The 13,599-nt window shown below is 35.2% G+C and overlaps 1 protein-coding gene across 1 annotated transcript in view; it reads right to left on the bottom strand.

The window, feature by feature from the left end:
* LOC104032468 (adhesion G protein-coupled receptor A3) overlaps positions 1–13,599 on the bottom strand; it is a 285,114-nt gene that overhangs the window by 129,240 nt on the left and 142,275 nt on the right. Inside the window, exons 8-11 of the mRNA XM_075717669.1 lie at positions 9,586–9,750; positions 5,999–6,197; positions 4,509–4,658; positions 1,699–1,860 (exon numbers count right to left, since the gene is read on the bottom strand). Of these exons, the coding sequence (XP_075573784.1) occupies positions 1,699–1,860; positions 4,509–4,658; positions 5,999–6,197; positions 9,586–9,750 (676 nt within the window). The remainder of the gene's footprint in view (positions 1–1,698; positions 1,861–4,508; positions 4,659–5,998; positions 6,198–9,585; positions 9,751–13,599) is intronic.

The following is a 13,599-nucleotide window of genomic DNA, read 5'->3' as shown; positions in this document are numbered from 1 at the left end:
AAATGATGTGGAGTAACAGTCATGGCTCCCAAGTAGCTTTTCGATGTATAGGAACACAGTCACGCATATATTATATGACTGACACAGTTCATAGGGGTTCCTTTTTCTCAGGAACTGTCTTATAAGCTAGCGGCTACCTAAGCTTTGGGGTTTTATTTGCTGTTGTTTAAAATAAAGAAAGCAGATGCAATTTCTGTGAGACAGTTTGCTGGCTGGCCTCTCAAAGGAACAGAAGTGTTTGGTATTGCATGAGATGACACCAGAAAAACTCCACAGCTTTGTTTATTTACAAATGGCACTCAACAGTAAACTAATTCTCCTACAGAAAACTATAAGAAGCAAAAAAATAATGCATGGCAAAAACGTTAGTGACACAGATCTACATCTGATTACACAGAATTACTGTTTACAGTAATGTCAACAGCTTCCTGAAGCAGTGATAAGAAAAAAAAAAACACCTTTGGCACTTGACATTTAAAAGAAATTTAAGTACAAAGCAACAGAGCCCCCCTAGCTGTCACATTGCAAAATACTTCTAAAAGGCACATTATTGTCTCTATATGTATTTAATATAAATAAATAAATAAATATTTTCAGCAAATTTAATTATTTTCTGTAAACAGGAATTAAATAAAACACTTCCTTCAGAAAACAGTCCAATCTATTTTTGTCTTTGTTTGAAAAACTGTTTTTCTAAAAATATACAGTAAAAGAACCAAGGCCATTATGTTAGTTGGCTCAGCCCTTAATTTGACTCAGCCTATAATTAATCCCCTCCCCCCTTTTTTTTTTTTCACTTTTCTACCTTATTGCTGTAATTGAAACTAGCACTGACTTCACTTTCAAATAGTGTCTTCATGTAAATGCAGTGGACAACTGAGAAAATAATAAAGATTGTTTAAAATCAATCAAGCAAGCAAACCAACCCAAGGAGCGATAAGGCTTTAAAATATTTATCTAAAACTCTAAAGGGATAGGTTTCAAGCTTCTGATTTAGATGCATTTCTGCTATTTAGATGTTGAAACTGGCAAAAAGACAGTTTCTCAGTATCCAAATGACAACCCCTCAGTATGTAAATGACAAATTCATGTAGGTGGAGGCCAAGGAATAAGAACAATTATTTCATACTGCTACAGCTTGCTTCTAAAAATCTAAAGCTAACCATGAAGTAGTAATCTTTATGACAAGATACACCCTTTTTGATCATTTTCTAAATGGTTTAAGCTAGTATTGTCTAGAATCCTCTCTGAAAGGCAAAAAATCTTCAGGCAACAAGGGAGAATTTTGTCTTATCTCTTATTAAAAATTTCATTCACTCAGCTTAGACCTTTCAAAATAAACCCATATACTACAGTGACAAGAACAATAGAAACTGAGTGAATAGCAAGAACACTAGAAAGATAGTGTTGTGAACAGCCTATTGTAAGAATAAATACAATAAATCAAAGTCAAGAAAAAACACTTTTTAATACCACCAGTGATACTCAAAAAATATTGTGGTCTTCCAAATAGAATCCAGGAGAATTAAAAAAAAAAAAAAAAAAAATCACAGAATCCAAGTACATAAATTGGCTCCGCTGTGTATCTGGCTTACACGATCTTGCTTCTCTGTATACTAGTTGTTTGTAAAACTTGTGAAGAAAAATGTTGTTTTTAAAATAAATTCTGACAAAAAGATTTGTAATTTTATGAAATACCTTTGATATAACTTGAATATTGCTGGTCAGTATTTGACTTGCAATGTGTTCCACACATCGTACAATCCTGGTGCAGGCTTTGTCTTCCTTTTGAGCCATCCACAACACATGATCATCAACCAACATTATATTGCTGGCAATTTCAATAAGAGCATCCCCAATCTGGAAAAGAAAAAATCCAAAAAACAAAAAATGGTATTGTCTGGAAAATTAAATGGACTGAAAAATAGACCAAGAAAAGAAAAGTGCAACTGACTTCAAGGAAAAGCTTTTTTCCACAATTTTAAAGCTTATCTTCAAGATACACCAGAAAAATTGAGTCTCTCATTAGGCAATAAATGGAATCCCAGAACTATCACCTTCTTTCTTTAAACTAATTAAAATTGACCATGCCCCTCTAAAGAACTGCTTCATGTTTAATCAAAGGACCTTTGGGGAAAAAAAAAAATAAAAAAAAGAGGGAAAATATATTTGAAAGACATTTTTGTTACAGACATAGCGGTGTAAATTTGAGATATAACTCAGGTGCTGACACAAACTTATATCATCTCAGTGGCTATACAGAAAGTGTGGGCGTACAGCTTTGGATGTTGTAATTCACTCTTGTGGCTAACCCAAAATGATAAATCTTTGTTTTGCCAGATGACATTTTGCAGATTTTGGTAAGTATGACTATGTGTTTCAAATTTTTACTAGTGTATTGCATTTAGAAAGAATGAAAATCACTATGACTATTTTTCGTGATTATTTCAAAATGAAATGCAAATATTTACTTTTTAAAATTCTAAAACTTAATTTGAGTGAGATTTCAAAATTACCATTATTTTTGAAGGCAAAAATATGCCAAAGATATACAAGTTTGTCACAAATAAACCTGATTAAAAAGGTATATAGAAGAGAAAATATGACTGAGAGAAATACAGCTTTTGACAATGTGACAGTTATTGATACAATGAATAATAATAAAACACATTAAGAGACTAGAGTGATTTATGAGAAGTGATTAAAACATATACCAGTCACCTAAGCTGTAACTTACTGAGGGCAGAACAATAGTCTATAAATATACAAAAGGAGAGAAATAAGAAAATGAAGTAATTTATATTATAATTAAATGCATTAATGAAGAGTAAAGGCATGGCATTAAAAAATACAAAAATTTGGCCTAATACATGTACATCTTCCTGGCAAAAAGTTGTAGTATATTGCAAATATGTCCTCAGTGAAGTTGTTGAAGCTCTCTTGTTTGAAAGGTGAACCACCAGATGGGACAAAGTACCACTAAGTTGTATAAAAATGAATAATCCTGTGCTGACTGGGAGAGGCTCTCCCCAGAGAGGATGTACAGGAACTGTACTAGTTTAGCTAAAATGGTTTTAAAATTATTTTGATAAATCACAGAAAACCTCTGCTTTTGTATTTTCAGTAATTTCTAATGGTTTTATATAACTGTAGTTTCAGCTGCTAGTCAATTCCAAACTAATATAACTTTGTTCATATATTGCCTCATATTAAATGAAGTTCAACCCTATTTATAATTACATGAGTGCAGCCTCATGTGTGAAACCACTGACACTTTAGTTTCGTAAGTATTTTTGTACCTTATGAGTGAGAGTTAAGGAATGGGTGTTAGTAAAGAGCTCAATGAATGAGAAACCTACTTAGTGAACTTGAGAGAGAGGAAAAAGTGTAAAGTTCAAAATAGAAGGAAACAGAGGCAAATTAGGAGAAATGTTCTAAATTATGAAAACAGTAAGGGATTACATAGTAAGAGATAAGTGGTGGAGATGGAGATATTTTGATACCAAAAACCAGAAACTGAAACCTATTTGGAAGGTGGAATAAATCAATTAAAAGATTAGAGATGGTGCTCAGTTTTAATTGATAATGAATCAGCTGCCAGAAAAATAGAGGCTTTATGGTAAATTCAACTGTTTCTTTTGGATGGTAAATTTTTGTTTTGTCAGAAAGAAGTAAGGTCTTATCAGGATTTTGAGCCGAAATATAGTTGTAGCTTTGAAACATGATTCTTGGAGAGCACTTAATAATACACTTTAGATCGAGCGTATGATGATGAAATTGAAGTTGGAAGCTTTCGCAGATTGGCACTAAAATGTTAACTGTTCCAATCCCCAGAGCCAGAATGGAATGAACTTTGCCAAACCAAAAGAAAACAAATGTTTTAACTATACCTATCATGTGTACAAAAATGACAGGTTATGAAATCTTCATGCAAGCAGTAACTCTGAAAATTAACAGTAAAAACTATGATGAACATTGCCATTCTCTATAAAAACCTACTTTTCCCATAGGGTTTGCATAACTCTCTGATTAGATTTACTTGTAAAAATGCCATACATTATGCTAAAAGTTTCTGTAGGAAGTTGCACTTAAAGACACATTATCTTCTCTTCACATGAAGTGATACATGCTTTCAAAACTCAGTGAAAACCTTCTCATGAAATAGAGAAAACAAAAGAAGCTTGCGTAACTCCAGTGGCCAGATGGAGAGGCACCTTGGATTCATTCTAATATGTTACACATGGCAGAAATTAAAATGAAAAAGAAGATTAAACCAACTTTTATTCCTAAGCAGCAATGCCTTTGTTAGTCAGACAAGATGGCTTAGTTGTCCTTTTCGGCATAAAGAAACATATCACAATATATGCAGAACATTTGCAATCAGAATACCAGCAATCAATTTTAGAAGCTACTCTTCAGTGTGTGCCTGCATACATTAAGAACAGGGCCGTATGTGAAGACTTCACTTCTAAGTGATACTTTTTTTCAGCACAGAGAAGATATCTTACATCTTCAACTTCATCCACGAAGACAATTAACTTTTCCATTATATAAGCCAAATATATTACATCCATTTTATCCGCAAAGTGGGAAGCACCTCTCGTGTAGGCTGTCAGCTGGCGGGAAAATTCAAGCACGGTTGTCAAATTGATGTGCATCTGAAAAGACATCAGAATTATTAGGTGTAATAAATCAGCTAGCTTTGTTCTCCTAAAAACTGGAGATCACATCCATGTGTATAATGGTTGCTATAATTTCACATGGATTTATATGCATCAGTAGTACCATGGACATAAATTTCAGGGGTATATGAATGTATCTTCAGCATTAGGTCTCAGATTTCATTGCTGTTGTCTGAAGACACCACCACAACAGCCCAACAAATTTTGAAGATTTTTGTCTACTTTTTCTAGACTGTAACTAACTGGCCTTATAAAATATTATACAAAGCTACTAACCTTGCCTTGCCTGTATCTTTAGATCACTGTGACAACAACAGTGTCAGTGAGGGTTCATATATACAGTGGTGAATGGTGGGAGAACAAGGGACAATGGTAGTAAGTTGAAAGAAGTTCAGACTGGTTATGAAGAAAATCTTTTCTGCCATGAGGATAGTCAGGCATTTGAACAGGTTACCCCCAGAGGTTGTGCAGCCTCCATCCTCAGAGATTTTAAAGACCTTAGTGGTTAAAGCCCTGAGAACCTGGCCTAACCTCATTGCTTACAGGAGAATGGACTGGATTCTGGAGACCTTCCTAATTATTTTATTATCCTATAATTGCACGGGCTCTCTTAATATAGTAATTATTCCTATTTAAGTATGAACACATCTGAAAACAAACTTCCTGTGGTGTTATCTAGCACTCCTGATTGGGAAGAAATGATCAAGGAAATTGAGAGTTGTAAAAGTTAGCATGGCAGCTACAGGCCTGTGCCATCCTCCATGCTGTTCCCTGTTAGGCTCTTTTTTTCTCATTAATTTCTATCCATTTACTTTTTTCTCTCATTTGCTCTTTTACTTATCCATCAGAAACCATTTAAGTACTGCTTTTTTGGAAGACATCAAAAAGGCATTCTAAAGTAGGCTTCATTTCTGCAGCTCTTTTAAATCTATTACAGACAATGGTAATGAGGAAAGGCACTTCAGCTCACAAAACTCTGATACGGGACTTCAAGAGAAATTAACGTCTTTCTGTTAAAAATGCATGAGGGGAAGACAAAAGGAACTGAAGTGAAGCACTGATGACCCTGCCAAAATTACTAATGGTCATCTAGACTCCAGGCACCCAGAGAAAAAAAAATATTAAAATACAGGCAATAAATGTTGTGCACTTGTTCCTACTACAACTTCAATTACCAAACAAACACATTGTCTTTCAAGTAAAACGTTTTGTTAAAAGTCCAGCTATTCCAAACTTGTGGCTGAACAGACATTTCTTGCAAGCTATTCAATAAAATCAGTACTGGAGAAGCGAAGCCCTGGATTTCATAACGTTACCTGACTAAAAGCATGAAGAACTTGAGTTACTTCTTGTGAATAAGGACATTCAGAATAGTTTTCTTCATCCCAGCGTCCAGTCCGATTACATTTACGCCATGCCTTAGACTCTTCTGCACCATTGTGAAAAGCAATGGAGTTAAATGAATACTGGAGACAGGGATGGTAAGCAGTTATCCCAGCCAAAGTTTTGGGCCATCTATGAACAACATGATAATAAAAAATTACAATGTGAAACTTCTTATTTAAAGGCAACTTACAATATAGCAACAACATACAGAATACATGAGAAAAAAGGCTATTTTAAATTTTACCTCCTTATGTTCTATAATGAATTACTTTGTTTCCTTGGAAAATGTCAAAATTATACAGGCTTGAGTCTGGCTGGTCACACGTTAATTCTGCATTAATTCCAGGAAGGCATTTGGTATTAAGGAAAAAAATATGGATGGCGTTTTCCCTACATTCATCTTTGCAGACTGCACAAAGCAGAGCAATAACTCCAGAAAGCAAAAAACCCCAAAACCCTATTACTAAATTCTGTAAAAGATATATGCTTAAAACGTACCTGGCAATCTTTGCTTTGCATTTTGACCCAACACTACAAAGCGCTCTCTGCCACAAAGCTCCAAAAAGCAAAAATCCCTGGATGTATCAGAAACCAATAAACAAGATTTCAGCAGAGATTATGTCTCATAGAGGAGGAAGGATCTAGCCCTCAAAAATTAACTATTTAGGTATACTTGATTTATGTAGTTTGATTCCAAAATAGCCTTTGAAAACAAACCATAAAGCAAGAGCAGGCAAAGTTCTTCTATTTAGCTCATGGGTATGTTAAACAATACTGTTTTTCTGTATATCTGCTGCATTCTCTAGAACAGCACAAGTGGATCTATTTCTTTTGGTACAAAATCCATTGTCATTTCGAGGCTAGTATGGACATAGCAGGATCAGGTAATTGGGAGACATCAAACAAACCCAGAAGAATATTATCAGCAAGTCAGCATGTCTGGAAAGGACATGGCTCTTACTTTAATTGCACTGATGTAATGATCAAACCCAGCCAATCATAAAAATATTCTGCCTGCCAGTGAAGCCACACCTTGACAATCAACCTTTGCTCAAACATACATATTAGCCCCTCTTAGTCATACGATGCAGGTCCATTTGGACATTGTTACATAATATACTGATAGGTTTGGGGCTATGTAAATTTTCCTCACTTCAAACAAAGAAAAGGAAAGAAGAAAAATATTTTTATATGTCATAGCTAACTGTCACTGGAATAATTCATTCTGTGATGTAAAAACAGTTGATGCAAAATGAACCATGAAAGCAGCTTCACAAAAAATCAAAATATGTACAGTAACATATTCTCCTTTTGCCTCTGGGCTGAAATCTTATTTTTAGTAAAACGTTTGCATTAATGTAATTGGGCCACACTGAGTAGCAACTTACCTCAAAAGTAAAACTAAAGAGAGAATTCTGAAACTAGTATTAGCACAGGTAGCAGAACCTGGCCTTTATGAATAGGAATGATAGGAAATAACAACATTATCATTTGCATTTCAGAATGGTCTTACAGAGAGCTGAAAAACAAAAAATGAGCAAAATATGGCCATCATAGAGAAGAACTCTTAGTACATAAAGCTAGTGCCTAATTCTTACTGCAGTTGTGCAGTTACAAATACCACCTAGGCTGGTCAACTGAAAGAACAACGCTTCCCTAACAGTTGATGCTTTTTTCCTTTTTTGGCCCAATAAAAGAGCTGTTATTTCTAGCTTTGCTTTTGTGGTTCAACTCTTTCTACTTACATACTTGCTACGTTACCAAAACTTCAAAGACCTTTGTAAGAAAAATTACTGGTGTGATAGCTGCATCTCTAAGGATAAACCTTTGGAAAAATTTCAAGTGCTAATGCTGAGTTTGAGCCTAATAAATTCTCTGTAATTTTAAATTCATTTCCTCAAATGCCAAAAGAACCTATGGACTTGGCATCCTTTTGATATACATTTTAAAAACAAATTTATATGGATTTCTAGAAAGATGATCAATAAGGAGAGAAATGTGCACTCCTGTTCTTTTGATTTATATAAAATGACAAAAATGCCCCTGGTGTTAGTTTGTGCAGCCTGTAGAATTTATATGTATTTATTTATGAAGGGAAGGATGTCATTTTATGGTAAGAACATGAACTTCATAAAGTTGTCATCTAGAAGATTCGGTATGTGTTATCTGATAGGAAGTATATGTATTTTAAAAGATCTAATTAACATACATATAAGCATGTCCACTATGAAAAAACACAATGGCAGTTTTTGTGATGACCAAAAAAAAAAAATCTACAGCTGAGATTGTCAAAGATCTCTAATGGATTTTAAACCATATATATGGATTAAATAGGTATATAAATATATGTTCAGCAAATGTGGGGTACTCACTGGAACTGAGGTTACCACGTAATAAAATAGCTTTGTAGTAAAGAGAAAACAGATTATATGAGTCAGTTTCTCCACTTCTTTCTAATTAATTCCTTTATTTTTATTCAAACACAAGAAATAGTAGTAAAAGACCTTTGAAAAAGTTTTAAAGGTAACTTAAAAATGAAGAGAGGCTTTCAGGTCAGAAGTATTTGCAGAAAGTTCTGGCGTTCAAGAGAAACTTCCTTTCACATCTGCATTTCCTTTCATTAACTATTCAAGCTAAATTCTTATTATAATTCACTTGGTAACAAATTACCTTCTTGATTTCTCAATGGGAATGCCACCATACATCAGTGTTATTGTCAAGCAGGTAATTATATTTTGTTTATGAGCTTTATGCATATCATTGAAGTATTTGAGAGCTAACTGAAAACAATACCAAATTCCACAGAATTGTTAACATTTTCTTCATTTTATGAGAATTAACAAAAAAAAAAAAACACAACAGCATATGTAGATAAAAGTAAAGATGAAACAAAAATTACATTTAGTCAACAAAATTGTGCAGACTCTAAGGTTCAGATAGCAGGATGGATGTGGTTTCTAACTGTGATATATTGGTGGAACTGTGTGTGTTCTTAAGCTCACTTCAAATGATCTATTTGTTTTACTAAGTAGTTTTACTTGCTATTTTGAGTCTCTTCAGTGAAATATTTTACTAACAGTTTTATGTTATTTGTTACCTCTAATCGCAGCTGATCAAAACCAGCAGAACTGGAACAGATTAGAAAAGTAGTGAACATTTAATCTTCTAATGCTTTAATGCAGTGTTATCATATTCTATAATTTAGAAAAGACCAAGAACAATTTTGAACCCTCTCTCATTTAGCTGTAAAGAGCCTACATCTTTTGAAATTTTCCATAACCTCACACTGAGGAATTAGAAGAAAGATTCTCTGACTTTCACAAACCGCTGCTGCTCTTGAAGCACTAGCTGCCATTTCCCATAAAAATCAGTGTTCCTCCTTCCTGCTATATTACATAAAAATGACAAGTAAAATAAGCGACATCTTCGTAACTGACACTGAAGTATCATGTAAGCATGAATATGGTTCGTATCTATATTAATATATGAAACACATTCCAAAACCAGAAAATCATACCTGAAGTCTCCCTTGTTGTTAATAACTCTTTCTGCAGGGCAGTAGGGTGCAGCTGTTTCAAGTACCACAATTTCTACTTGTTTAGTGCTGTTTCCATAGGAATTGTTGACTAGACACTCCCAATCTCCAGTTGCATCAATGTCAATGCTGGATAAGATAAGTTCACTATAAAAATAAAAGATTAATTATTGCATATACTTAATTATATAGAGATCGAGTCATCAGTTTTCTGACATTAACTTATCTTCAGAGATTTTCTATGAAAATATAAAACCAGGTTTTGCTCTATGTTATCATAGGGACAGACAATATGTGAGTGATTGGTATTAATATTTTTAGCAGCACCAATTTGGATTGACCACTCAGATCATGACAGGCTATAACACAGATTACCAACAGTCACAAAAGTATATCAGTTATGTATCAATGCCTGTTCTCCTTTTCCCAAATATAAAAATGGGGTTTTTTTGTTGCATAAACAAGCACTTGAAAGTCAGAAATGCATTTCAAGTTGACAACACAACAAATTCACAGAGAATGCTTCCCTTCAGCTGTGATTTCAAGAGCAGAATCTCCTCCTCCTTTGGCAATGGGGGAAAAGTTTTCTAGAATAGACATTGACTTTGGAGGCCATACATAGTTTTTGTGATGAATGCAAAATGAGATGAGGCAAATGCTGATATTTCTTGTAGTACGTTACTACTCACGAACTTCTTTCACACTGTCCCCCACCAAATATGAAATGTAGTTATTAATATCAATAAATTAAGGTTGGATTAAGTCTTTGTAACGAGTGTCAGACAAGTTAAATATAGAGACACTTTGTGGCTTCTCTTACAATACACATTCTGCATGACTGTAGCACACCAATATTTAGCTGCCTAAGTTAAATATTCTATGCAGAATTAGAGAAGGAGGAAATAATTTCAGAAACATTTAAAATTGTCTAGAACTGTCCTGGTTAGTACTTTCTGTATATTTTAAATCAGATGAGAAGCTTTCCTTCAGCTAATGGCTGTAACCCAGGCCCTAATGAAGTCAATAAAGTTTAGCTTTTCAATTGGTTTCATCAGGGATAGAATTTTATCCAATTACTGTAACTCCACAGATTTCACAGACAAAAGTAATGCTGACTACTACATTTTAAGGAAGTAATACATGCTATTGGGCTAGAAATAAATTTTACTCCAGTTTTAAAGAAAGTATAGCTTTTGAAAGTAGTTGGGAAGGGAAAAAAGGTAGTAATTATCTGAAATATTTACTTTGCTTCACACAAATGGCTCATCTTTGAGTATACCTTGTGGTTCAGACAATTATAAATTATGTGGGAAGAAATGGAGTACAATCAGAAAGGGGAGAAGGTACATTATAAAAAGACAAACACAGAATTTAAAAGTTATTAAATTGATTTCAAATCTGTATTTAAGACAATATCTTAAAAAATTCTACTTGTGGCGTTTGGCACTTTTGTAAAGAGCCTGACATTTTGCAAGATACACAGAGAATAATTATATATCATTTATTTTAAATATTTTTTCTCTTTTAAACTTCTCTAAAAATGTCATCCTTTTTCAGTTTAAACCTTTGTATATTATATATGCACTTTTATGAACTTGGCTACAAGAAAGGATCGAATCTATTCTTGTATATAGACTACTTCTGATACACATGAAAGTAGACCACAATCAAGGCAGGAAGTGTTTAGCCAGCTGTGTATGTAATTTCCCCTTTGAAATACACATGCAACGAGGGATGATTTTCTCAAGTACTTACTACAGGGCCATTATCTTGATCCCCAGAAAACAAGCAAACCATAGTAAATAGCCTTTGATTTAAGTTAAATTGCTTCAGAATTTTTGTACAGTTATCCAGATATTCAGTCAAATTTATCATTAAACAGTAACTTTAAAAATCTCACACTGTTCCTATTTATCATGGCTTTGAGCTCCAGGTACCTTGAAACCCCCCTATTTCATTTTTACAACAAATTCTAACATGTTTTTATTGCAGAAAATATAGAAAAAGCATTACTAGCCATTCTCAGCCAGAGTAGCTGAATACTTTCATGTCAAAAGAAGCAACTGTTCTTTTAAGAAGTCTCAGATGAGAAAGCCCAATAACAGCAAGCTCTCAGCTAACTCTTAATACATCTTCTTACATTCAGGTTGAAATGCTTAAGTGAAATTAGCCAGTTGATAAAATTTTTGTTATTAAATCTTCTATTTCATATGTCACAACAATCTCACATCATCTTTATAGACAGCTGAGAAAGAATATATTCCTAAAGCTTATAAAAACAATTATCCATAAAAGCTCCTGTTCACAGGAACAATAAGCAGCATAAATATTCACCTGTGGCATCAAGACCCGGAGACTTCCCAAGTGAATGGAAAGTATGGTAGATGTGCTGATATTTTGATATATTCTGTATAAAATATGACAAATATGACAAATATGACAAATGATAAATTGATCTTATACCCCTGGAGAATTTGGGGGACTGGATTAAAAAAAATTAAAAGTAATCTAATTCTCAAAAAGAGCAGTAAACTTGATCCTTTAACATTTTCTCCAGTTATAATAGAATCATTAAGATTGGAAAAGACCTCTAAGATCATCAGTCTAACCATTAAACCAACACCACCATGCCTACTAAACCATGTCCCAAAGTGCCATGTCTACCTGTTTTTTGAACACTTCCAGGGATGGTGACTCCACCACCTCTCTGGGCAGCCTGTTCCAATGCTTGACCACTCTTTCCGTGAAGAAATTTTGCCTAATATCCAATCTAAACCTCCCCTGATGCTACCTGAGGCCATTTCATCTCATCCCATCACTAGTTACTTGGGAGAAGAGACCAACACCCACCTCACTACAACCTCCTTTCAGGTAGTTGTAGAGAGTGGTAAGGGCTCCCCTCAGCCTCCTCTTCTCCAGACTAAACAATCCCAGTTCCCTCAGTCTCTCCTCATAAGACTTGTTCTCCAGACCCTTCACCAGCTTCATTGCCCTTCTTTGGACATGCTCCAGCAACTCAATGTCCTTCTTGTAGTGAGGGGCCCAAAACTGAACACAGTATTTGAGGGGAGGTGTGGCCTCACCACTGTCAAGTACAGGGGGACGATCACTTCCCTAGTCCTGCTGGCCACACTATTCCTGATAGAAGCCAGGATGCTGTTGGCCTTCTTGGCCACCTGGGCACACCACTGTCTCGTGTTCAGCCGGCTGTCAACCAACACCCCCAGGTCCTTTTCCGCCAGGCAGCTTTCCAGCCACTCTTCCCCAAGCCTGTAACGTTGCATGGTGTTGTTGTGACCCAAGTGCAGGACCCGGCACTTGGCCTTGTTAAACCTCATACAGTCGGCCTCGGCCCATCAATCCGGCCAGTCCAGATCCCTCTGTAGAGCCTTCCTACCCTTTAGCAAAGCGACACTCCTGCCCAATTTGATGTCATCTGCAAACATACTGAGGGCGCACTGAATCCCCTCATCTAGAGCATTGATAAAGTTATTAAACAAGACTGGCCCCAAAACTGAGCCCTGGAAAACACGGCTTGTAACTGGTCGCCAAGTGGATTTAACTCCGTTCACCACAACTCTCTGGGCTCAGCCATCCAGCCAGTTTTTTACCCAGCAAAGAGTACACCTGCCTAAGCCATGAACTCACTATCCTTGGTGACTTCACAGTCCCGGCAGACCAAAAGGAAAGGGTGGGCCTGTATAGAATTTTAAACCTCTTCATAAAGTTTTCTAGTCGGTCAGTTACATATTTTAAGTCTTGGCACTTTTACATTAGCGTGCCAGATGATTGTTTTTCTTACTCTTAGAAGAAAGGCATTCTTGATCTCTCTTGGCCATGGCAACAAGTCTTGATAAAAGGCAAGAACTCTCCTGTGATCTGAGAATGTGGCAGGACTGTCTGGTTTAGGAGCTTGACAAGAGCATAACAGAACTAAGAGAGGATGGCACCTTTGGCTGTATATGTTTCTTGATTATCCTATCTCACAGAAGCTAA

This window comes from Pelecanus crispus, chromosome 10, assembly GCF_030463565.1.
Source record: "Pelecanus crispus isolate bPelCri1 chromosome 10, bPelCri1.pri, whole genome shotgun sequence".
Lineage (NCBI taxonomy): Eukaryota > Metazoa > Chordata > Aves > Pelecaniformes > Pelecanidae > Pelecanus > Pelecanus crispus.
Note: the sequence above shows the minus strand (reverse complement) of the source record. Positions and strands in the feature narration are given on the sequence as shown.